Raw genomic sequence first — 26,498 nt, 5'->3', positions numbered from 1 at the left:
AACTGTCAAAAATGTCCTTTTTCACATTATTGGTGTTGTGTCAATTGAGTTTTCCAGGGAGAAATAATACCTTGTGTCAATCTTCTTCTCTGTCTGTTAGACTTCTTAGCATGTCGTTGACAAAGACAGCACTATAAACAATCCTATCAGCTAACATTAGAGCTAGCATTTATAAATGTTCCTCATTCCTCCACCAGCACCAGTTTGTTCCCTCTGCAAAGATCTCTTCCGTGGTTTTAATTTTCTAACACACATTTTGTTGAGAGTTATTGCAGAGAAACCCCTCCCAAAAAAAAAAAAAAAATCAGATTTATTTTTTTTAAACTAACTTCTGCAAGCTGGAAAATGATAACCCACAACAGACTTAAAACTTAAGGAGTTGTCAAAAATATATTAAAATGCTTTATTAACTGAGTTGCAAAGGAGAATATTAAGCCGGTATTAAACCTTTCAGAACGATGACACATCATGGTGACCAGCGTTTACCTGGTTTGATGTTTTCTAACTCTGTGGGGAGCGCACTGAACCATTTTCAGACACGTGTTAAAGTTAAAGTGAATCTCATCTGAGAATGTGCAGCTTCGTAAGGGTGGATGTTTTATGGCCGGATTTCGAAACAATCCCTGTCTGATGTAACCATGTAAAATCAGATCCACTCATTCACATCTGCTCCAAATGAATAAAGACTGGTTCTGCTTGAGTGTGTTTTTCTTTCACTGCGTCTCTTGTGAAACCTAAAGAACAATAACCTTTTTAAGAGGGCACAGTTGTCATTCATAAACGCAAAAAAAAAATTGTTTATTTTACCTCACAGAAAGAGGAGGTTTTCTACCCAAAGGTAAACAGATCTTCCCCCTGTTTTCTGGGTCAGCAATATGGTCTGAGTTACTGTAAATCTGGCCGCAGAAGTTTAAAAAGAAGTCCCAGCGATGGTTGAAACAAATGGAGTTCAGTGTTTCTAATTTTTTGTTTTATAATTACTTAGTTACCGTTCTCAGAAACGCCATTGCCTTTCAAAAGTCTGACGTTTTGCAACATTACAGCCACAGGCTTCAATGTCTTTTATTATGATTTTATGAAATAAACACAACTATGACAGGGGAGTAAAATGATACATGGTTTTATAGATTTCTTACATACAAGTCATAACAGCTTACCATGCGTATGAACTCATCCCCCTTTACTTTGATAACCCCAAAATAAAATGCTAATACACCAAGTTGTCCAAAGAAGCCATCTAATTAATAAAATTAGTCAATTTGTATATAATTTAGTCTCAGCTGTTGCGTGAAGGCCTCAGAGCTTTGTATGAGAACATTAATAAAAACAAACAGTGTTATGAAGACCAAAGAACACAACAGAAAGGTCAGCAAGAAAGCTGTAAGTGTTTAAACAATATTCCAAGCTTTGAACTTGTAACAGAGAAATGTTCAGTCCATCATCTGAAAATCCAAATAGTATAAACAACTGAGGGTAATATTCAATTCAATTTTATTTATATAGTGCCAATTCATGAAACATGTCATCTCAAGGCACTTTCCAAAGTCAAATTCAATCAGATTATACAGATTGGTCAAAGATTTCCTATATAAGGGAACCCAGTAGATTGCATCAAAGTATTGACAAGCAGCATTCACTCCTGGAGAAGCGTTGAGTTACAGGGAGAGTCGTCTGCATTGTCCATGGCTTTGCAGCAATCCCTCATACTGAGCAAGAATGAAGACAGTAAAGAATTGCAATAGTCCAGCCTTGAAGTAACAAATGCATGGACTAGTTTTTCAGCATCAACCCTGGACAGAATATTTCTAATTTTGGCAATATTCCTGAGGTGAAAAACAGAAACCCTGGAAACCTGTTTAATATGGGATTTAAATGACATGTCTTGATCAAAAATAACACCAAGATGTTTTACTTTATTACCAGAGACCAATTTAATGCCATGCAGATAAAGTGATTGATTAAGAAGTTTATTTTTGAGGACTCTGGTCCAAAGATTACAACTTCTGTCTTGTCAGAATTTAAATGCAGGAAATTTAAAGTCATCCATCTGTTGATGTCATCAAGACATGCCTGTAGTCAAAGTAATTGATTGGATTCATCAGGATTTATGGATAAATATATGTGAGTGTTATCAGTTTAACAGTGGAAATTAATCCTATGCTGTCTGATAATTTTGCCAATCGGAAGCATATATAGTAAAGAGAATTGGTCCAAGGACTGAACCCTGTGGTACTCCACAAGTGACCCCAGAGTTTGAGGAAAATTTATTATTAACATGAACAAACTGCAATCTATCCGACGGATAAGATTAAAACCAGCCTAATGCTTTCCCCTTAATCCCTACAGTATGTTCAAGTCTTTCTAGGAGAATATTGTGATCAACTGTATCAAATGCAGCACTGAGATCTAACAGGACAAGTACAGACCCAAGTCCATTATCTGAGGCCATGAGAATATCATTGGTGACCTTCACCAGAGCTGTTTCAGTGCTATGATGAGCTCTGAAGCCTGACTGAAACTCTTCAAATAGGTCATTACTTTGTAAATGCTCACATAGTTGAACATTTACAAAGATAGTACACCTGGTAGGGCAACAGGGGGGCCGCAAAGCTGAGGTTGGAGAAAGTTTTGAGGCCAATGTATCTGAAAAGCAATGAGAAAGCCATTAACAAAAGGAAGCCATGAGAAGAAGGAATGTAGGAGCACAGCAAATGTTAAACAAGGGAATCTGGATGGATGGGACCAGATTGCAACAGTTAAACCTGCAGAGAAATTGCTAAATATGGCAGAAAGCTAACTAAGACGCACTGTGAACACACCATTCTCACAGTGAAACAGTGGTGCCAGCTTCCTCCTTTGGGGTTACTTTTCTTCAGCAGGGACACTTTAGAATGGTAGAGAGCTGCGTCCCCTTTATTCTGAGATCATGCTCTCAGTCCAGGCTGAAGTTACGTATCTCTTATTAGGAGGACAAGTTTTAAAAACTTCTTTAGTCTGGAAGGTAGCATAAATGAAAAAAAAAGCAGTTTTTCTAATTTCCTTTCATTTGGTAAAACATAGTGGTTTTTTTTTTTTTGGTTTTTATTGATAAGCAGTCTGTGTAACAATTGTGTATTAATTTCCAGATACCTTGATCACTGCGTTTTGGTGTACATCTTAGTTTTCTGTGTCAAACTTTCTGCAAACCAAATGTCCTTCAGGGATATAATCAATTCAGTTATATTTATATAGCAGTAATTCACAGCACATGTCATCTCAAGGCACTTTACAAAGTCAGATTCAATCAAATCATCCAGACAGATTAGTCAAGAATGTTCCTATCTTAAAAAAAAAAAAAAAAAACAGCAGATTGCATCAAGTCTTGACAAGCAGCATTCACTCCTCATGAAAGAGTGCAGAGCCAAAGTGGATAGTCGTCTACATTGTTGGTGGCTTTGCAGCAATCCCTCATACTGAGCATGCATAAAGCAACAGTGGAGAGGAAAACTCCCCTTTAACAGGACGGCAGAATCAGGCTCAGGGTGAACCGTCTTCTGCCACAATCGACTGGGAGTTAGAGAAGACAGAGCAAATAGAGGATATGCTGTATGACTGATTTAAAGTTGAAGAGGTCAGGGAAAGGATGGATAGAGCAAAAATACAGGCCAGTCCTGAAAGAAGTCATGTTAGAGGCTCCAAAACAACATTAGCGTGGATGTTGGCCGTCAGGCAGGACAACTAGAAACACAGCCAGAGTGCTACAGTGAAATGGGTTTGATCAGAGCACATTCATGTGTTAGAAAGGCCCTGTCAAGGTCCCTACTTAAACTTAAATCGAATATCTGTGTCAAGACTGGAAAGCTGATGTTTACAGACACTCATCTTCCTCTCTGACTGAGCTTGAGCTATTTTACAAAGAAGAATAGGGAACAATTTCATTTTCTATCAGTGTGCTAAAGTGGTATGAACATACATCAAAGGATTTGCAGCAGTAATTGCATCAAAATGTCCCACGAAGTCTTGACTAGGAGGATGAATGCAAATGCACACCATCCTGTTCAGGTTTTTCTTTGTAAGGTTGTTTAGGTGCATGCATCATTTTTACTTCCTCTTTAAGAGTATGCACCAATTTGAGATGGTCTATGGAGTTAAATTATGCTCAAAAGTACTGATGTTTCACATTTCTAATCTGACTAAATTAACCAAAAACAAAACAAGTTCAACAGTTGAGGCACTGTAATTTGACATTGTTCGAATGCTCCAAATAACTAACATAATTAAAGCCCAGCTCGGTCAAGTTTGAGATGATCGCTCCGTTTGTAGAAAGCTATAAAACCCTGAGGAAAAGTGAGTCGAACCAATTTAGAGAACACTCTACATCGCTGTCCTTTTCTGTCTGATTTCTGTTCAAGGCAGTAGCACAAAATCTTCCATCCTTCTTGATCAGTATAGCCTGTGTTTAGCTTCCTCTTAATAATATCATGTTTTGACATTAGATGTTATTAAGGTAAAAGTCGTTCCACGAATTTATCGATTACATCGTTCCATGTAAACTGTTTAGGTAAAAGACCCTTTTTGTCTAAATAATTCCCGTGTACTTTAGTAGCGCTGCCCTGGTGATAAATCACATGGTGGATGATCAGAGGGGGCCCTAATGGAGAATCTATGAAAGAGACTCAAGGAGAGTAAACAGAGTTTTACTAAGTGTTTACACTCTGTCTCCCTGCAGACATCAGAGCTGATAACTAACACTGCCAGGCACAATGAATAACCCTGACGCTGGAGCCTGCGTGCCCTCGCTGGTCAAATAAACCCGCGAGTCTCCGTAGGATAAAAGAAAAACACACACACACATGCAGCTGTGAGATCTCCGTGTAATTCTGCTGATAAAAAGAGATAAGAGCCGGGAGTGTTGGAGTGGAGAGGTCACAGAGGTCTGATGCGGAGGGCTTCTCCATTCACCTGGAAACATTCCTTTGTCTCTGCGTCTCTTTACATGCAAGGTACGCTTGTCAGTGAGAGGAAGGGGGCTGCCTTGTAACCAAGAAGCTTGCGCGACAAACTTTCTGTTATTAACTTTTAGCACGGCTTTGACCACGTGGAAATAGTGATGCTGTATAGCATATATGTATTTGGAAAGCAGACAGAGGATGATAAGAGGACAGCTAATGAAGGCTGACCATAAAGTCTTGTCAAAATGTTTTTTTTTTATTTCATAAAAGCTGCAGATAGGATGTGAATCAATAGAACCTCTCACCCCTCATTGTCAACTTCAGAAAATATCAGCAACAAAATCAATGTCTGCTTTGTGTAATCACTATACAAGGTTACCGAAGTGCAGAAAACCAGAATATTAACATTTTCTCACAATATTCACCTCTCACGTTTCACCCATGTAGCACATTTCTGCCGGCATGCTCTGCCAATAAACCTCAGTGGCTGCCAGATTCGTATTCAATATTAGCATTTCTCTTTGCCAGGTTTTCTCTGGGCTCATCACTGGTCCACACTAAGCAGCAGAACCTTATGCGGTGTTGCTGGATGCCTCTTTTTTGGGGTTATCGTGCTGCTGACAAACCTGAAATCTTCAACTGAAAGCTGGTTTTCCAGCAGAGTAAGAGGCATCGTTATATTGAGAGATATGTTCAGCGACTCTAGCGTCAGAGGCAACAGAGCATCCCACAGCATCATACACCCTCTACTGTGTTAGCTTGGTGTACTACAAATCACCAATACTTGTGCTTTAGTGGTTTTTGTTAACAATCTCTCAGTTTTTTTTATTTTTATTCAGACTTAAGATGACATTTGACCTCCTAATTTTTCCCCCCCGCATGACGAGAGGTGAGCTCCACCTCAGGCAGATCACCAGTCTCTCTTAGGGCAAACACAGAGTCAAAAAATCTCAGCCTACTCAGACCATGTGCCAGTCAAGAGGACACACCCTCAACTGAAAACCTTTATTGCAGTATGGTGATATGCTATATTATTACATTTCTTCTGGATGAGATGGTTGTTTATGGTGTCGTGTTTATCTCAAACAAACTCTATCGATGTTCCTAATAAGCTCGGTACCGCGCACGTGACGTCACCGTCTCAAGAGCAACGCCCCTTTTGCCGCTTAGGTAGGGCATACAGGAGAGAACGCATACAGGAGAGAACGCACGGATAACAGATATGACCGACTTTACAGCCGTTAAACTTTCCCAAGACGATGTCCCAGGCACACGGTTTACTGGTCGCACTGTCGAAGAACACACCAACCTTCAGCTCAAACGATGGCTTGAGGTTCGAGGGCTTAAAAAAAGACTGGAAAACTGGCCGAGTTGATGAACGGTAAGCTTTGTTTTTTTTTCCCTGCGCGGCGGTCATGGCAGCGTCGGCCGTTTTTTTTTTGTTGTTGTTTGCAATCACCGTCCAGGAATGGGTATATGTTTAATGTTTGTCTCATTTGAAATGTTTTTGAGTAGGCTATCCTGGTAGCAGGCTATCATGTTAGCGCCTGCTACCATGATAGCCTATATGCTGTCATGGTAGCAGGCTATCATGTTAGCGCCTGCTACCATGATAGCCTATATGCGATCATGGTAGCAGGCGCTACTTTATTAACATGTCGGCCACCAAAATACTCTTACCTTGACTTGATGTCGCTGGAATTGGGTCAGGATGTTCTTCGGTTGTGCCCTTTCCTCCGACAAAATGCTTGCTACATATGTACTTGAATTTGGTAACTTTTTCCGGGTTGAACTGTTGTGTAGGCCGACCGCCCCGGTCCCAGCGCACACATTTCTCCTTGGCAGTCTTGAAGAAAACATCCTTCATATGCGGCCGATCAGCGTACCTCGAGTCGCTGTTGCACGTTCCATAGCAACAATGTTTAAAAACCATGGTCTTAGATTTGGAAAAAGCATTTGTTTACCGAGTAAAACCAAGGGTAACGCACGTCTCTTTTACAGCGACACAGCGGCGGACTATGCAAGCATGCCCTACTGCGTACCACGTGATGTGACGTCATCGTGACGTTGTGTTTCTAAAAATAGCTCGCGCGCGGTACCGCAAGTGGTACATCAAGGCTGTGGTGAGATTCAAACATTGGTGCCGATAAAAGGTGTAGCTCAGCTTGTTAGAATTGTGGTTGTGATGGGTGGTAGTAAACAAACAGTATCTTACCAGCAGTAGATGTCTCTGTTAGCATCTTTACTCTGATGACACACAGTTGAATTTCTCAGCGTACAGCTACCAGAGACAAGCAGCTTTCTACCATGTGGAATCAACAGTGATCTCAAATGTGTCTTTGCAGTGAATGTGAATAGAAACTGCATTTGCCAGATCAGAGTTTCCTTTTTTCACCTCAGGAATATCGGCAAAATTACAAAGATTCTGGCCAGGGGTGGTGCTGAAAAACTAGTCCATGCATTTGTAACTTCGAGGCTGGACTATTGTAATTCTTTACTATCAGGAAGCTCATTAAATGCAGTTCAAAGTCTTCAGCTGATCCAAAATGCTGCAGCAAGAGTTCTGATGAAAATCAACAAGAGGGATCATATTTCTCCAATTTTAACTTCCCTTCATTGGCTTCCTATTAAATCAAGAATATAATTTAAAATTCTTCTTCTAACGTATAAAGCCCTTAATAATCAAGCTCCATCATATATCAGAGCTCTGATTACCCCGTATGTTCCTAACAGAGCACTTTGCTCTCAGACTGCAGGTCTGCTGGTGGTTCCTAGAGTCTCTAAAAGTAGAATGGGAGGCAGATCCTTTAGCTATCAGGCTCCTCTCCTGTGGAACCAACTCCCAGTTTTGGTCCGTGAGGCAGACACCCTGTCTACTTTTAAGAGTAATATTAAAACTTTCCTTTTTGACAAAGCTTACAGTTAGAGTGGCTCATGTTACCCTGAGCTATCTCTGTAGTTATGCTTCTATAGGCTTAGGCTACTGGACGACATCAAGGCCTATTTTTCTCACTCTACTGATATCTACTGTTCTCCAGTTTTGCATTGTATTACATTGAAATGACTGTTGTCATTTCAGCTTTTAACTTTTTGTTCTCTCTCTTTATTTTTTCTTCATAGTAGGTACACCTGGTCTGACGTTCTGTTAGCTGTGACATCATCCAGAGAAGCCGGCTCACCCGCTATTATCATCTAATGTAGAACAGATTAGTGGATCAATGTTTGCTTCTGTGCTTTTTTGTCTCTCTTGTTGTGTCTCTGTTCTGTCTTCTCTAACCCCCAGTCGGTCGAGGCAGATAACCGTTCATACTGAGCCTGGTTCTGCTGTAGGTTTTTCCTTCCCGCTAATGGGTGGTTTTTCTTTGCGCTGTCGCTTCATGCTTGCTCAGTATGAAGGATTGCTGCAAAGCCATGAACAATGCAGACGACTCTCCCTGTAGCTCTACGCTTCTCCAGGAGTGAATGCTGCTTGTCGGGACTTTAAAGCAATCAACTAGTTCCCTTATATAGGACATTTTTGCATTTTTTGGTTCCCTTATGAAATTTTTGACCAATCTGTATAATATGATTGAATTTGACTTTGTAAAGTGCCTCGAGATAGCATGTTTCATGAATTGGTGCTATATAAATAAAATTGAATTGAATTGAATTGAATGTTTCTTTCACAAGATCGGGCAACACTGCAAATCATGTCATAAAAGTCTAATTTGGGTTAGGCTGCAATTTGTTGTCTATGAGTGGGAGGGTATTTCTTTATACATTTAGCTATATTTTTATATTGGACCCTGGATACAAACAGAATCACTGCAAAGTTTTCCAATTCATTCTGCTCCCTCTTGCTCCAATTAGTAGCAAAAGAATCAATGTAAATGTGTCCAAACTTATTCCATCCGACATAAGATTTTCTTGTATGGTGCATTTTCTCTAGAAATTAAGAAAAGACTGGTGTGGAATAAGTTGAGAAAACAAGACACAATTTTCTTCATCATTTGTTTATTTTGGCTTATTTACTGTTTATCTGTGTGGTTGCTTCAATTATTGATCAAACTAAAAGGGTATGCAGAGGTGTATGTGTGTCTGTGTGTGTTGGGGGGGTTATAATCTCTTTGGAAGATAAAGGTATCTAAATGTGGTTTCTCTCACTTTCACTACCTCTAGCTGCTGCCCTTTATGCGGGGAAGTATGTAGTGGCATACTTCCTTGCTAAATGTTCTTTCTTCTCTTTCAACAGCCACCATCACTGCCCTTGAGCAAGACAATGTGGTTTACAAAAGCTCCCACGGAGTTTCTCAGCTGCCCGCTGAGGATAAATTAAGAATTCTTATAAAGAAAGAGGAAATAAAAGGTCTCGCAGGGGCTGAAATAGGAGATATAGGAATGTGTGTGTGTGCTGGGCTCGGGGGGGTGGGGAGCAGAGTGAGGACAGACGGAGCGTTCCTCCTGTCAGGCCGCTTGAGAAGAGCCAGGTGACCGCAGGCGGATAGGAGGAGAAGGTCAGAGGCCGCGCTGCTCTGTAAATACTTCAGGTGGTGAAGGAGCATCTGAGGTCGAACGGCACCTCGGCGGCGAACCTCTGCCATCAGAGCCAGATCTCCTTCTTGAGCCAGGGTCTGCTGCGATTTTAGTGAAATCGTGTTTATTTCAGGGTTTCAGAACAGGAAGAGGTTAGCACTGCTGGTCTGCTACAGTTTAGCTTCCTTTTCATGTTGAATGAAAGCTCCACTTCTCTGAACTGATAGATTTTAGTCCACTCTCTCTGTTATAAGTACCGGTATAATGTTTTACAAGAGCTCTTCCTTAGAGGCGGCTGCGGATAAAACAGTTCACCATACAAGTGAAGGCGGGAAGCAGAATTTGAATTCAGAAACGGGAAAGTGAAATAAAGCATTACGAAGTGAATAAAACAAACCTGACAGTGAAATAGATTCCAGTTCGTTATGCGTAATCAGGGATTTCATACAAGACTAAAGTTTTTTTATAGCTTATCCCTATTGATACTCCTTTGTTTGTTCTTCGGTCCCTTAACTTAGACTGGCCGACTGAGCCAACTCCAATCCCTTTTCCTCCAACGCTTTGGCAGAAGTGTGTGAGTGTGCGTGTGTGTGTGTGTGTGTGTGTGTGTGTGTCTGTGTGTGTGTCTGTGTGTGTGTTCATGGAGGGGGGGCCTTCACTACAGTATTTCTCAAAATGCACTGCACAGCTTTGGCAGTCAGGGGGGAATGTGACGGCTGAGTATCATGCTCGCCCCTCTGACTGTTTTCTCACGGGAAAACAGCTCAGGATGCAAACAGGGGCTTAGAGCATACGTGTGACTTTTTTTTTTTTTGTTGGTCCTATTAAGACCTTTATTTCTTTTCTGGGAAGACTAGGTTGTGGAGCTCACGGAGCGGAGCTATAATAAGACTGCTAGAGCAATGTGAGCCATGGAGTTGCCAGTAAAACAGAGCTTAAACGATAACGTGACACCATCCCCAGCTATGTGCACTCAAGGAGTTAAACCTAAATCGGTGGTTGACGACCTCAGTGAAGAGGCTGTCAAAAGTTTTGCTTTTATAATGCTAATACCTGCTGTTTACTATTTAGGTTTTTACAAACGACCCTTAGAATTAAATTTTGTTACAGCTTTCTCATCTAAAAGTATTCGTTAACGTTCGAATTACAGTTTAGCTAAAGAAAAATAATATTTTGCTTCTCTTTAATGTTTTGTAAGCTTCTGTTCTCCTCAATCATTCTACGTTTATCATGCTCATTGATAGGTTACACAAAGCACTTGCTTTGGTAGAGAAACGGCAAAAGACGGCCAGTAATCAAGAGAAAGGCAAAGCAGGTCATTGGATTGTCGATATAAAGGTATGAGAACAAGTTCAAATTTCTGATACATTGTACATTGTAAAATGTACAGATGGAACCTTATCTGTACTAGATACAGTAGCTATAGGCTACTGAATAGTTGATTATTAGCTTGGTTGAAATGGAATAGCCAAGTTGACTTGATAATCATATGGTATTAATCATTACAATTCGCGACTCGAAAAACTGCACATCTCCAGAGGTTAATAGTCGCCATCTCACTCAGAATTTGCAGATTTCCGATCAAGCAATTTGGCCATTGTCAAAAACCGTTTGCACTTTTTGTGTGCTTTTGCTGTTTTTCACTTCCTGTCTCTCTTTCTCTGCTGTCACCCCTTCTCTCCTGTCTCTCCTCTCAGTCTCAGTTCGCTCACACAGCCATTAGCATTGCTCTGTCCCTCTCCCCCATATTTGAAACTGTAGTATATCACAGTATAGGTGCATGGCGCTTATCCCTAGACAAATGGTGGATTTCATTTGTTATGTTTTTTTTTAGATAGTTTATATTGTATATAAAAGTTCATGATGACTTTTTTTGGGAGGGACAAATGTCTCCGATTGGGGATTGTTGGGGTCCAGGACCCGTTTTGCGTTTGCGACAGACTCTTTTTTGGCTTACCGTCCAGGATGCTGCATTCCTGGACGTTTCTAGAAGTCCTAGTTGTTTAGAAGTTATTAAAAAAACGAATCAGGTCGATTGCTGCAGTGGACAACTAGGTTTGCACAATTGCACTTTTATTGTCATCACAATGTCTCTGTTCTCGATAAGCATATTGTGAAGGATTACTTGCAATAAATACTAGTGAAATATTGCATTTGAGTTCCTTTCTTGTCTTTATATCTTTAATTTAATTGCTGACTCTTGTTTAATGCAATTTAAAATTGCTTCACAGGGTAAAGAAGTAATAAAGTAATTAGGAAACATTAACTAGCTTGTTTCATTGCCAAGACATCAAACGCTGACCAGAAGCAACTTTTCCAATAAAACCTTGTTGTTTGGATGGAAAGAATGGATTCTATTTTAGTTTTTCCAGTAGCTGCTTAGGCTACCCAATTATCTGCAGGCCATGTTTGCCTTGCACCCGAACCTGAAAAACACCAACACTGTTCAAATATTTGTTAATCACATCGTTCACCAACATTATCTAATGTCACATGTTTTCCAAATATGGAAGATATCAACCGGCAAAACTCAAACGTTGTAACACTAAGGTTGTTTGTCTGGGAAAGGTGAGGAAAACATCAACATGCCACATAATTATATAAGAAAGGACAATTCAAAATAATATTGGCAAGTAATTGATTACAGGGGAAATAAGCTCACACTATGCATGCCTATGTCTTATTCAGCATGATTTTATTTTATTTTTATTTATTTATTTATTTTTATTGTTTTTATTGACCCACTCACAGCTGACAGTGCCACAAATATACTGAATGTCACAGAGTTGAGAAAGCACAGACGAGTAAGAGATCAGGGAAGAACATGTTGATTTATCGTAACTGATATGGTCATCGCAGTCTTTCCCAACTAGAAAGGCCAGCTCAGTCCTAGGAATGGATGGCTTCTTGGGAAGACAAAAGCAACATCACTGGACAAGATCCCGCCCATAGTACTGATCAAGAAGTGTGATAACTTGATTATTAAAGAAGATATTGGTACTTTTAAAAATGTATTTTATAGGATATTTTTTTAATTAGTTGAAACCAGTGCCGCCCGCAGAAAGTAATTAAAGGGGGGCATTTTCATTATGGGGGGGGGGGGGGTGTCGAACGTGGATGTTTACTAAGAGGTTGTATCCCTGCATGCTGATGTTACTGTAAAAGAGGTGTTTATAAAACCAACCCACTCCAAAACATGAAATGTTGTTTTTCCCTCTTGGCATTAGAAGCATGCTGATGGTCATTAAATAAAGTGTTTTTCTTCATCTAGTAGCGTTTAGAAGGATGTTTAACTGAGAGCTGTGTCCGCGCCGCGCCTATCTTTCCGGTCAATCTGAGGGAGGGAGGGGTTTGGAGCGAGCGCTCGCGTGTCACTGAAGCGGAGTCGGCTGCTGGCACGCGCCCCCGCTGACGAACCCGCGGAGAAAGTTTTCATCGAGTCTGAGCCTCCGTCGTCCCGGCTGCGCGTGCGCACGATTCTTCTTCAAAAATCCCCCCCGAGGTCCGAACCTTTTCTGCCACAGACGCTCCGCGTTTGACTTTGGAGCAGTGCGTCATGTAGCGGATGCGTATGGTGGATCTTTTGAGCGGATAGATTGCAGTTCGGGGTGCGCGTCTGGTTGTACCGGTGGAGGGAAGGTTGTCCGGTGACCGCCGGGGCGGACAGGCTACCATGCTCCGGCCGTGGGCTACTACGCTCTGGGTCATGTTGGTGCTGCTGTGTCGGGCTGTGGCACAGTACTCAAGCGACCTGTGCAACTGGAGAGGAAGGTGAGGATGAGGGGGAAACTTCAGATTAATGTAACATCAGTATGCATGCGTTTTAGTCTCAAAGAAATCCAGACGTTTTTGAGGTTAGTCTGTTGATGATGAACTCTGAGGACGCCTTCTTGCTGATGTTCCATGACCATAACAGATTCCTTTTTTTTCTTCCTCTGTTGACCTTTACTTACTCTGAGTTTTTTGTTCCCTGCTTCAAATGAGTGATTAAAATATTCTAGTTATCTCCGGGTAGAAACTCGCATTAAATATAAACCTAATTCTGGTAATAAAAGTTAAAGATCTCCTGGCCCCGAGCTATGCGTCACTGCTAGTGGTTACTGCTGCAATGACTTATGTCCTCCTAACATGGATTTCTTTTTTGAGACACCCTTCTCAAGAAAACGACTCTCAGAAGAGACAGACAAAAAAAAAAAAAAAAAAAAAATGGCTTAAACTGAATGTGATGAACTGTTTGACCAAGTTTTGCTTTATCCGGAGATTCCTTCTCCTTGAAGGCTCTCCTTTACAGGGATGTCTGTGGCTTGGTTCCTATCTTAAGTAAACATACCCACAGGGTGCCTTTGATCCCTCCTTCAAGCTCCCCGGTCATAAAAGTTGTAAGCCAACACTGCGCTGTAAAGATGACTTGCCCCTGACTTCTAACGATTTTTATCAGATCCTGCGGCCGTTGTTGCTCAAGCGCATCGGAGACAAGCGAAACAATTTGTTTGCAGACACCTGTCGGAGTCCAGTTTCAGATGATCTCTTGTGCAAGAGTATTCAGACCTCTGGAGATGTTTCCACTTTCTATCACCCTTTAACCACAAATAAGTGCGATTCTATGTCATTCTTCAAGGCTGTAGAGGCTAAGTGTGTTGTCAATGCATGGTTTTCAAAAATATTATCACGAATACAAATCGAAAAAGTGTGCCATGCATATTTATATATTTTGCATTTTACCCTTTTATCCTAAATAAAATCCAGGGCATTCAGTGGCTTTGCATTCAAAGCCACTTTATTATAGAGTCCAATGCGTGTGATTAAATCTCAGTGTAAACACAGCTGTTCTGTGAAGAAAACCAGGGAACACAGTACGAAGGTCATAGTTAAAGTAGTGGAGAACTATTGTAAAACAATATCAAAGCTTTGAGCATCTCATGATACACTAATTATTTTATCATCTGGATAAAGAAAGATTAAGCCAAACTGCAAACCTACCAGACCCTGGCCGTCCACCGAAAACAAAATTCCAGGCAAGGAGACCATTACTCGGAGAAGCAGCAAAATTGGTAACTCCGGAGGAGCTGCAGATACCCACAGCTCAGGTGGGAGAATCTCTACATTTGACAACAATTTTTCATTCACTCTACAAATCAGGGTCTGGGAAAGAGAGGCAAGATGGTGGCGTTCGCCTCAATATGTCAAGAGTACCCTACTGCAGGCGCAGGGCGACGCCATTTTTTGCAATCAATGCCGGAAGTTCACACGAAATCGCTCCCAAAATGCTTGTTTTGATATGTGTGATCGCCTGACTATAATTCATGTTGAAAAAATTAAAACAAAGTCACTCCTGATATCGCCGGACGTCAGTCCCAACCGCTGGAAGTCAGCTCCAACCGGAAGCTGGCCCCAACAGGAAGTTAATGAAGGTATATAGCAGCGTTCACAAACACACAAGAATCCATCTTGTCCCACTCTGGTCTCAATCGTTCGGGGCCAAACCAACGACGTTTTGGATCGGTCGCGTTGCAGTAACATGGTTTGAAGTGGGACATGCCAGCTGTGACGAAAGCAAGAGCTGACATGGCAGCGCAGGAGGACGAACGCGTAGCTGCTGCTATCACATCTGTTTTGTCAGAATCCACCATTTCTTCTTTGAAAGAAGAACAGGAAGAAGTGCCTTGACCAGCTTAATTAGTGATTTCTCATGGCACCTCTAAAACCAACCTTTGGTAGGCGGGCATTAGGTGTTGCGTCACCCAATCAGTTCGTAAATTTGTGCTGAATGTCAGTCCTTTCCAGATTCAGTGGAAGCATGTCCCACATTGATAATGTGCAGACGGTAGAGTGCTACACATTATCAATCTGGCTTGCCAGGTTACTCGAATATTTCCTCTCTGCGGTTTGCCACAAGCTATGAAGAGGCAACAGCAAACACGGCAAATAAGGTTATTTTGGTTAGATGAGGCTAAAACCAAACTTTTTGGCTAACGTAAAAAAACACCAAGTGTGGCAGAAACTAATGCCCCTGAACACACCAGCCAGATGGTAAAACATGGTGGTAGCAACATCATGCTCTGGGGATGCTTTTCTTTGGCAGGGACAGGGAAGATTAGTTGATTGGAAAAAAGAATGGAGATAAATGCAGATTAATAGAATCAGAACTACAATGGAACAATTTAGGTCAAAGCATATTTATGTCTTACGATGACCTAGGCCTAAATCTAACTATTTTTTTTGTCAAGGTTTATTTATTCATTTTATAAAAAAATAAATAAAATAAAGTTTAAAAATAGATGACCGATAACACATTGAATCTGACTGCGAGAAAGGGGAAATGTTATTTTTTCATGACATTTAACATGTTTTCATCCTTCCTCTTTACCATTATCCAGAACGTATGTTCAAGTCTGTGTAATTAACTGTAACTGTGTAAGTCTGTTTAAAAAAAATACAAATAGGACTTTTAGTTTGTAGCTATAAAGTGAATAAAATGTTAGAAAGTCAAATGGGCATGAGCACTTGTACAATCCAGGGTACATATTTAACTTCTCATGTTGTAGGAGAAGCTCACATGAAGAGAGCATGTCAAGGATGCATGTTTTCTTATTACAGCTCACAGTCTTTATTTTATATCTTTAATGATATATTATCACTCTTAAGAAAAGTAATCTTCTCTTTATCTGAAGTGGTTTGAGCCATGAAACTCATCGCAGAGATGTGGAGCAGGTCTACCTTCGCTGCTCTCAGGGGTCTCTGCAGTGGCTCTACCCCACCGGGGCCATCATCGTCAACCTGCGACCAAACATGGAGCCTTCGTTAGGACGCATGGCCGATGTCCACGTGTGCATCAAGCCTCAAACCTCCTCCCAGGTGGACCAACGTTTAGAAATATACCTCGGCTTCCTTTGGATGGCTTACAGACGTCATGTCCCAGGTTGATGTAGCCTCTCTGAATGAGTTCTGCTCTTCCTGTCCAGGGTTCCCATGTGTACCTGGAGCATGAAGGAGATCTGAGGCTACTGCTTTCAGACAAGGACCAGGCTCAGGGTGCAGTGCGCTGTTTCAGGATGAAAGAGGGGGTTCTGTTTGTGGAGGCCATCCCGCAGACAGACATCAGCCGCAAGATCACGGCGTTCCAGTATGAGCTGGTGCCCAGTCAGGGACCAGGGGCCCACATGTACCCATACCTCCACCAGGGGTCAGGTAACAGGAAGTTTTTTTTTTTCTTCTACAAGCATTAAACTAATTGTTTTGTATGGCTTCAGGCTATTTTTTTTAAGATTAAGCTAAAACTTTAATCTTTCATGCCAAAAACCTCCTGCCATAAAGTTTTGAAGTTTAAGGCTGGTTTACACTAGCCTCGTGAGACCATCCTGATCTCGCGAGCTTTCAAGGTTTCACTCGCAGATCAGTCTGGATACTCTCCGTTGAAGAAAATTTGGAGCCGTTCACCAAACGAACGTCCAATCAGCGTTGGCTTTGAGGCGGGTTGAGGTGTGACGCAACGGGAAGCGCGTCAGTTCAGTCTAAACAACATGGCGGCTTCAGCCGATGAAACTAGCGTTAGCGTGGCTATCGAGCATGTTTTATCGGAATTACAGAGTATTTCTTTGCTGAGCTAACGAGCCTTTACCTGCAGCAGAAAGAGTAGCTTGGCTTGTGGTTGTGTTTTCGTCGTTGCTTTGTTACGAGCGACGACGAATCTGATTGGTTCATTTGGCCCGTCTATCACCAACATAGGCCAATCAGCTAACCAGTATTTTCGCCCCTTCCCAAAATTACTTCAACGGAAGGTTTCCAGATGGATATGCGGAGCAAATCTATCTGGCGGAGTCAGGTAAGGTTTACACGGCAAGATTTTAAAATTGTCAGTCCATTTTCACATCCTGAGGGACACCACCCGTAACAACACCACACACGGAACAGATTTCACTCGGGAACATTCAGGTGTCAGATGGGAAATCTTGCGAAACCTCTCAAGATTAAACGGGAGTTCAGAGCAAATAAACATGGATGACGAGGAAGAACAATGGCTAACGTTTGTGGACTAATTTTAACAGAGAAAAAACAAAAGCTGACTTTTTTTATTTTATACGTCAGTAGCTCACTCTGGTTGCATACAAAGTTTGATATGGAAGTGAGCTAGATTTTTTTTTCTCTCGGGGTTTCCCTCATCTCGCTTTCTGATTGGGATGCATGGCTGCATGCTAGGACATAGGACCAAGACAATCCAACATATCCCCGATCTGCGGTCAGTGTGGTTCTACGTTTTTCCGAGTGGATCACATCACTCAACACACCGCACACAGCAGGAATATCTCTTAAGATTATTTTATGACCCACCCAATAGTTAGGGTCTATTGGAAGGTGAAGATCGGTGCAATAATCTGGCTAATTATCCTTGCATGTGAACCAGCCTTTAGGCATGATTACACATGTTCTTCCCATCTGGGTGCGTTGTAAAGTTGAGAAAAGAAAAAAAAAGCCTAATTGTTGAATCATTAAGGTGGATCCACAATGTAATTAGAGTGATGTTAATGTAGTAATGTTAGGTGCCCAATCTTTAGATACGTGCATCATGTTTGACTCAAACATGATGCACATATTTTGATTTGCTGTACTGGAAATAATTTACAGCTTTGCATCAGCACTAATCTGCAAAACGTGAATTATCACGTTTGATAAAACTGTTTTTAAATTGAAATATTTTTTATAGAAGATGTTTTTACAACAACGCACACAAAAATAAAATCCCATCTCAACCTCTGCAGGGGATATAGATACAGATAGATAAAAAAAAAAAAAAGAAAACCCAAACAGTGCGGTAAATATGCAGCAATACTTGCCACATGTAACCCGTTGCTTCATACAGTTTTACATTCATATTCTAGAAAGTTAAGGGATTTCTTCCGGTTGGTGTCAATCACCATCCAGTGTTTAGCCAGGTCCTTTTTACAACTTTTGTCTCAAATTCACTTTGTGCATCAACTTTCTTTCAAGATCCAAGTTGTTGTTTGCACTTTGATTTTTACGCCGTCAACTTTTAGTTGTGAACTGTGTGCAGTGCAATCTCTCTGTGGCTGAACACAGTGACTCCTGTGGCTCTGAAAGCAGACGCTCACAGACACGAGGTTGACCGGCTTGTGGTGGTCTAAAAAAAGGTTTAAGGAAGATGACACGTCACTGTCTAATCTTTGATTCTTCATCATAACCTTCATGTCCCCCCACTTCCTCTCTCCCTCAAGTGAGCCCCGTGTATGAAAACAAACCAAGATAAACCAGACCAATCAAAGAAGTCTTGTCGGGGTCAACCACAAGGGTCAGCCATTCCTCCCTCCGCTGTCAATCAGAACCAGCACAGCCCCCCCCCCCCCCCCCCCCCATACATCCCCTCTTCTTACAACAGGATTTCTGGGCAGCCCACCCACACCTGTGAAGTGGTGAGGCGAGGAAGGACGTAGGCTTATTTTATAATGACGGAGAAGAAAGCGCAGTGAAGTTTCCTGCCAGGGCGCGCGTCTGGTGTTTTATTGCTGTTTTTATAGCTGCAAGGGTCGAAGGTTAATCCCCCGATTCAGTCTGCTTTTTCTCAGTTTTAGTCACCTGCTTTGCTCATTCATGCACGCTTTATTTCTTTTGATCTCTTTGTATAAACACCCTCCAGCACGTAGAAGCGGGGAGAGATCTGGAAACAGACTTTGGTTTGCTCTGCCTTTGCAACACTTATCCACATGGAAAAGGAGTCTTTGAAAGAGCAAAAAATCAGTTTTTTTTTTTTAAAGTTTAGCAGTATCTGGCTGAAAACAAGTCTTTACAAAATGATGCTGTAGCACATTTAATTTTTCCCAAAGTGCCACAAGAATAACTGGGATATTTGTTAAAGGTTGGATTATTGGCTGAACTCAGTCATTCACACGTATATTGAAGAATAAACTGTAAATCTGTTTATTTGGCTGCTGACATTGCAGCTGAACAATAGCATGGCATGTTGACAACTGTAACCTTATCCATCTAATTGTAAATATCTGTGTTTGAATAAAACTGTTGTCAAAAATAAGGGGGGGAAACAAGTTATTGTATTTTCACTTTATGTTTAGTCTGATAATGTAAATTGAAGAGGTAGTCCTTGACACCAGCATGTTCTTGTTAAACCGAGGCACTTTACCTTCAACCTTTAGAAAAAACTAAGAATACTAGGATGCTAGATAGTGATATTTATACTTTTAACAGTCTCGGTTACCTTTCTCATCATGGTCACAATCATCTGTGTGAAGTCTGGTTTAGGAATGTGCAACCTGCCCCATGTTCATAACGGAAGTTTTCTATTTATATTTCTAAAAGGGTGAAACGGACTGAATCTTCTAGTGTGTACAAACCCTCATCTACCTCATCTAATGTACTGAGACTCTATCCAGCCTGCAGAGGATCTTATTTGGCTGCAAAGTGTGTTTTCTAAGACAACTGTAAATTACATTCAACAAATATTCCATTTAGCCCTTTTTAATATTATTTATCTGCACACTGACATTGTGTTGATGATTTGCAGTATGTTGTGCAGTGCTGCCTTAAAAGTCCAAGTACTGTTAAAATTTCTATTGTGTATCTTTGCCAAGATTTGCCCTAATACTGCCCCACCTTCAAATTTCAAATGTGGGCTGAAAAGATTATTGATTTAGAGGGAATAGATATCAAAAGCAAAATCGATCCACAGTGCTTCAGATAAAATATTAGATTAGATTAGATTAGATTAGATTAGATTCAACTTTATTGTCATTACAAAGGTACAGGTACAAGGCAACGAAATGCAGTTTAGGTCTAACCAGAAGTGCAATAGCAACAACTGCAGGATAAACAATGGTTCCATAAGTACAGGACATGGGTTTTTACTGAATAAATATAGAGGTGGATACTATTATAAACAGAATTTTACTGATAGATTTGTCCTATGAGTATAATATATAGATAACTAGTATTGTGAACTAAATTTACAGCTGGATATGTACCGAATAACCATATAAATATCTTACTATAATGTGTTGTTCATGTTTTCTCCACTTATTGCCATGACATAGGTCATGTCAATATATTCTATATTTTTGAGAAAATGCGACCCCTTCATCTTGATGAAACTGTGTTTTATATCTGTGTAAAATGAAAAATCACATTGTGTAGTTTAGTTGGAGTGCAAGTTTTAGACAACTTATGATTAGATTGATTACATTTAGGTAGAAAGATAACCTCTGACAACAGGTACCTGTGTGTTTTACGGTACTATTACCTAAAATGTTGCTGTCTTTCTGTCCCGTTTTCTGTTTTAGTCACCTGTAAACCCTGCTCAGATCAAGAGGTCCTCATGGCTGTTTGCACAAGTGATTTTGGTAAATATGTCTACAGATAAATACACATTAAATGTACACAGTAACACGTTGGATGACAAAGACTGATCTGCTGTCAGCTGATGTCGATTTTGGGAACAGTTGTTAACAACATTTTACATATCATATAACTATTAGACGTCATGCAAATTATAAAGAGGAAAATGTAAATCCTGCTGAAGGAAAATAAAATGTAACTTTTTTCAAAGAACAAGCAGCAAAGACTGAAGTTCAGTCTTAGTCTTAACTAAACTAAGCTACTGCTGATGAGTACTAGCTAAATATGTCTGCTTTCTTACCTAATCCTTTACAAGAATGCAACTAAATATATTTTTCATAAGTAACACAATGTAGCAAAACGGATGGTAGCCACCCAGCTACTGATTTCGAGATAAGGGAACAGTGGAAATTAACTAGATCATGTTACTATTTCTGCTGAAGTTTTGATGCACTGAAGTGAAGTTTATCGTGGCTGATTTGGACCGCCCTAAGCTCACGGTGTGGCCAGTGCTCAGAGGTTTTAAAGTAGCAGAACTTTACGAACGACTTGGATTTTGTAAGCTTCCACCGGTACAAAAAGGTTCAAGCAGCAAAATTCCTCATCAGGAATTGTTGGGCTTATGCAGATGCACCTATATAAAAAAAACGACACACACCTCATGCTACAGACAAAAAAAGCAAACAAATTTAAAAATGGTTTTTTTTAAGTCCTCAGTTCATCCTGGTAAAGATGTTTTAAAGAAATCAACTATTCATTTGAGTAACGTTTTTTTTTTTCATTGTCAAACACTGGTTTTGTACCAGAGCTATTACCAACTCTATTCCTTTAAAACATTTAACCGTATCATTTGTATTTTACTTTATTAAGTTGTTCAGAGTTTCTTGGAAGTTATATGTAGTCATCTATTACTTACTTTCCCCCTGGGGTTTAAGTATGACATGACACAGAGGTCACTTTCTCACTTGGCTGGATCAAGATGAGAGGTTTATTTTGCCCCTACTCACAGTGAGCAGCATGGCAAGAGAGGTAGAAACAATCTCAACAGCTAAACTACTGCAAATAGTGGCACCTCCTAGTCAGGAAGTCTTTATTACAACCAGTGGACTTTTATCTACATACCAGCCAGTATTTTGGGACTGCTGTCAGGAAAAGCTACCCCTGTCCTACCACCAAAAAACAGAAACATGTGGCATTTGCTAAACTAGTCCAGGATCATAAACTGGAACTGTCTGCATTGGTCAGATGAGAGGTAGATGGAGAGTTTTGGAAACAAAAACTTGGATTTGGGGTCAAACAAAAGAGGAAAATGTTGGAAAGCTCTCCATTCCCACTTTAAAGTATGGTGAAGGATCTGTAATGCTGTGGGTCTTTTAATCTTATTCTTTTTCCCCATATCCTTTCCTGATTAAATCTGTCAGGTTCTGTCAGAAAATGGCAAAAATCACAAAATATAATATAATTATAGGTTGAAACTTTTCTGCCTTTAGGATATAAAACAATTGCTGTGCACCTTTCTTGTTGACTCTAATCAGAACAGGAATGAAATATAACAAAACTTGACTCTGGGAGTTTATGCAGTTTTTTAAAAATCTGCACAAATGTTCCTGTGCGAGTCAACTTCCCGTTTGACGTCTGTGCTTCTGGTGCAAGCCGTTTACCTCACTGTGTTTTTCAGTTTTGGCTTGCCAGCGGGTACACAGGTACTGCCATTTTAACACCGCAGTTAATCCACGCAGCGCCTAACATTCAACTCTGCTGTATTAAATATAAATTAGCCTAACAGATCACAAAGTATAACTCTGATTATGAGATAGGGTTCAATCTATTTATATATTTATTTACTTTTTTAGTGACTCTGTATTTAGCTCAAACTGTTTTCATTTCATTGTTTTGCCTTGTGTTCTCTTATCCGATCTTTTAAGCTGGCAGTGGAGTCTTTCGTGATGTAACGCCGGGCACAAACAAGCACCCCGTCGTCGCGGTTACTCTGCATCGGCTGTTTCACCAGAAGAGTGGCTTGTTTGCGTGGGGCGGAGCCAGAGGACGGGGCTGGAGTGGACGGGTTAACGTTCGTGCTCCGTGCGTTGTGCATCCAGGAGAGCATGAGTACCTTCTGACTGGCTCTGTGCATTTTGGGGAGGCTTGGCTTGGCTGTGCGCCTCTCTATAAGGACTTCTTAAAGCTGTACGCTGAAGCACTTAATGCAGGAACGAACCCCTGTCACATAAACACGAACTGAGATCTGTTGAAGGGAGAGGAGGTTGAGAATCCTGGAACATGGATCAGAGGAGGATGAGCAGCAGTTCATCAAAAACTCCTCCAGTGTCGTCTGGACTTTGTTGTCGAAAAGACTGATTATGCTGCCTCCATTTGACAACTCTTGTAAATTACAAGTGTATTTCTGTACAGAAGTAGCAGCAAAGGAATGATTTCTGTAAATTGCAGTTTCTGTCTTACTATTTGTTGTGATATTGCTCATTCTGGAAATGAAAGTTTGCTTTGTAAAAAGCTTTCTGTACATTTTTGTCTTCCAAGAGAAGTCCTTGATATGCAGCTCTGTGAGTCTCTATGTACTGGATTTGAGTGTGATTTGCAAACGAGTTTAAATGGCTTTTACTAATTTCTGAAAAATAAATCTGGAGTCTTTTTATTGACAAAAGGTTCTCTGTTAATCGGCCTGTGGCTTTATTATTGTGCTACGATGAACTAAATGGAAAGTGTGTACAATGAAATGCAATGAAATTAAGCAACAGAGAAGAAAAAGGAGAAGCAAAGATAATATTTCAGCTAAAAACAAAGACAAAGCAAGAAAAAGAAACCTAGCCTATTCAGTTGCTTGTTTTTTCTCTTTAGTTTCATGAAAGATTGTAATGATTTAGACTAAGGACCCAGTATTCAGCCAGACAATTAGGTAGAGATTAACAGGATTTATTCAAAGTGATGACGGGGTGGATCCGGCAGGCAAAAAAACAATCCAGGCTGGGTACAGAGCAGAACATCCAAGCAAAAAACTAACAAGAACTGGGCAGAGTCAAAAAAGCAAACAGGTCAGATACAAAAATACAGAATGCTGAAGAGCTCTTACCCAGTGGCTGGAGAACGGGTGAGTAAACATGTGCGGCATGAGAAATGGGGACAAGAGATGTGACGTTCTGGCAGGGAAGCAGCAAAAGAGACAGACTTAAAAAGGCAGGAGAACAAAGGAGAGAGGGAGAGCCAATTAAAGAGACCAGGTGGAAGTAATCAGAAGGAGAAGGAGTGGCTGAAAGACTGACAGGAATAGTGGCAGGGAACAGGACAGAACTAAACTGAAAGCTTGCAGAACCCTGACAGAATAATATAAAACAAAGACCAAAATCAAACCCAAACTATTCCATAATCCAAAAGTAAGACAGAACCTAAAATCATGACAAAGATGCTGAATACTGCCACATCTTAAGTAAGTAAGTAACCCTAAAGGACAAAAGAGCTTCTTTGGGACAGATAAATTAGATGGATAGTTCCTTTGATGTTTGACATGTTGAAGTGAAAGAGCAGGCGGATGTGTGCGTGACCTTAGACGGGTGTTTGCACACCTCTCCCTGAGTCTGCTGTCAACAGTGGTGTGTGTAAAACTTTCTCTTGTTTCTCAGGAAGCGCAAGAATGGAGGAAACGTCACCTTCCCTGCACTCGCTTTCTCCCTCACACAGACACACAGGCGCTTATTACAGCAAGACGGCTTATTGATGGGATACCCTCTCATCTTCACAATGAAATATAATTCTTTAGATCTAAGCCTTCTGAGTCTTCAGACAGCAGGCTGACAGAAGGTATAGAAATCTCTAAATTGTTAACAATTCCTAACAAAGGAAGAACACATCCATCTGCAGAGATTTATTCAGAGCAGTGAAAAATAAACCATTCTTTGCAGGGGTGGTCCTGGTATAAAAGGCGCCCTGGGTCCAGCCCCTCCTTCGGTGCCTCCCCTCCACCTGCTTGACCACACACAGCCAAACACACACTTGCACCCCTGTCAAGGCCCACTCTGGTTAACCTTCAACATTTTAACACGGGAAGAACAAAAGTGATTTGTTTGATAAAGGTCTAGTAGTTTTAGGAGGATTGTTTCAATATTTGGACGAATACCAAAGATAAAAATAAAAATTGCCAACTGACACGACCTTTTTTCTGGTGCTCATGGTGCCCTCTAGGGGTGTGATGAGCCACTAATTCATTGTTCCTGACAGTAAACATACATTTTAAGCCCTTAGTGAGGCCTTTCAAAGACTTAAGAGGCTTGGAAAAAGTCACATAACCTTTTTTTTATCCCACACTGTTTGACATTAAATGAGATTAAACCTTTCCTAATGCAGGTGAGTTAGGATTACCTAAATTATTTATATTTACTGAATGCAAAAAAGATTACTTTTTTCAGATTAAAAACTTCATACACTAAGATTAATAAGATGATTTTGGCTTTAAACCATTTGGGAAAGCTCTAGTGGTGATATAATGGCTTTGTGAGAATTTGAGTTCTGAATGTATAGGCAATACAAACATGCTTGCCCTTGTGAGAGATCATGCAGAAATCAAAAGAAATCAGCCGTTCATGCATGGATTCTCTCCGAGTCCTTTATACCACCTTTTTTGAGCACTTAACTGCCTTTAGATTTAAGTGTGTCCATGTGTGTGTATTCCATTGGGGTTAGTCCTGTAAATGTATGCGTGGCCCTATGATGGATTGATGACTTGTCCATGGTCTACCCTACCTGCCTAGGAGACCCTTCAAACATAAGAGGGACAGTAGATGTATGGATGATAAATTTGGCTGATTTCTCTGCTAGTCCTGGAAAATGACACTTTATAAAATGATGTGAAAACATTGTGGTGTTTGGATGACTGCAGAAACGTCAGAGGAGACACTGCAGTTGCTTTATTTTAACTAAACCGACTTAGCTCTTCATCTGTAATGCCATAACTTTGGCTTTAATGATATTAATTTCATTTTTGTCTCCATGAGTTTGTACTCTTTGTCAAACTTAAACATTATCTGCAAACACATCAAAACAACTCTTCAGAATAATATTACATCCAATCATGGATCTATTGTCTATACCCACTTATCTGTGCAGGGAGGGGACTGGTGTCTATATCTCCAGCAGTCACTGGGTAATAGGCAAGGTACATCCTGGACAGGTTGCCAGTCTATCACAGGTAATAATAATAATAATAATAATAATAATAATAATAATAATAATAATAATAATAATAATAATAATAATAATAATAATAAACAAAAACATTTGTATTTTTAAACAGAATTTAAAATATATAATTATCATCAAGAAGTCTAATAAAAACAACATTAAACATGAAACACTATTAGTGATCTTCAGCAACATAAAAGCAGAGGTGTCAAGTAACTGAGTACAAATACTTTGTTACCTTACTTAAGTAGAAATGTTGGTTATTTCTACTTTACAGGAGAAATTCTTTTTTTAGCCTATTTTTTTTACTTCTACTGCTTACATTTTCATGCATTTATCTGTACTTTCTACTGCTTACATTTTGAAAATCTTATTACTTCGTTCAAATACATTCTATTGTATTTTAGTTTACTGGCCACCGGGCCAGGAACCTCTTTTCTTACAGTTTTTTCTGACTTCTTATCTTCCATTATTAAGCTGGACAGCGTGATCATTATTGCAGATTTT

The 26,498-nt window shown here is 40.3% G+C and overlaps 1 protein-coding gene across 1 annotated transcript; it reads left to right on the top strand.

Annotated features, from left to right (window-relative positions):
- Window positions 1–12,871: 12,871 nt before the first annotated feature.
- Window positions 12,872–23,481, top strand: LOC105919986 (meteorin-like protein). The gene is made up of 5 exons (XM_012855469.3): window positions 12,872–13,214; window positions 16,115–16,298; window positions 16,406–16,631; window positions 20,747–20,806; window positions 22,727–23,481. Exons 1-5 carry the CDS (start codon window positions 13,117–13,119, stop codon window positions 23,041–23,043), a joined length of 885 nt encoding a protein of 294 aa, XP_012710923.2. The 5' UTR covers window positions 12,872–13,116; the 3' UTR covers window positions 23,044–23,481.
- Window positions 23,482–26,498: the final 3,017 nt, after the last annotated feature.

This window comes from Fundulus heteroclitus, chromosome 5 (genome assembly GCF_011125445.2).
Source record: "Fundulus heteroclitus isolate FHET01 chromosome 5, MU-UCD_Fhet_4.1, whole genome shotgun sequence".
Lineage (NCBI taxonomy): Eukaryota > Metazoa > Chordata > Actinopteri > Cyprinodontiformes > Fundulidae > Fundulus > Fundulus heteroclitus.
The sequence above is the reverse complement of the archived record's forward strand: the minus strand, read 5'-3'. Positions and strand labels throughout refer to the sequence as shown.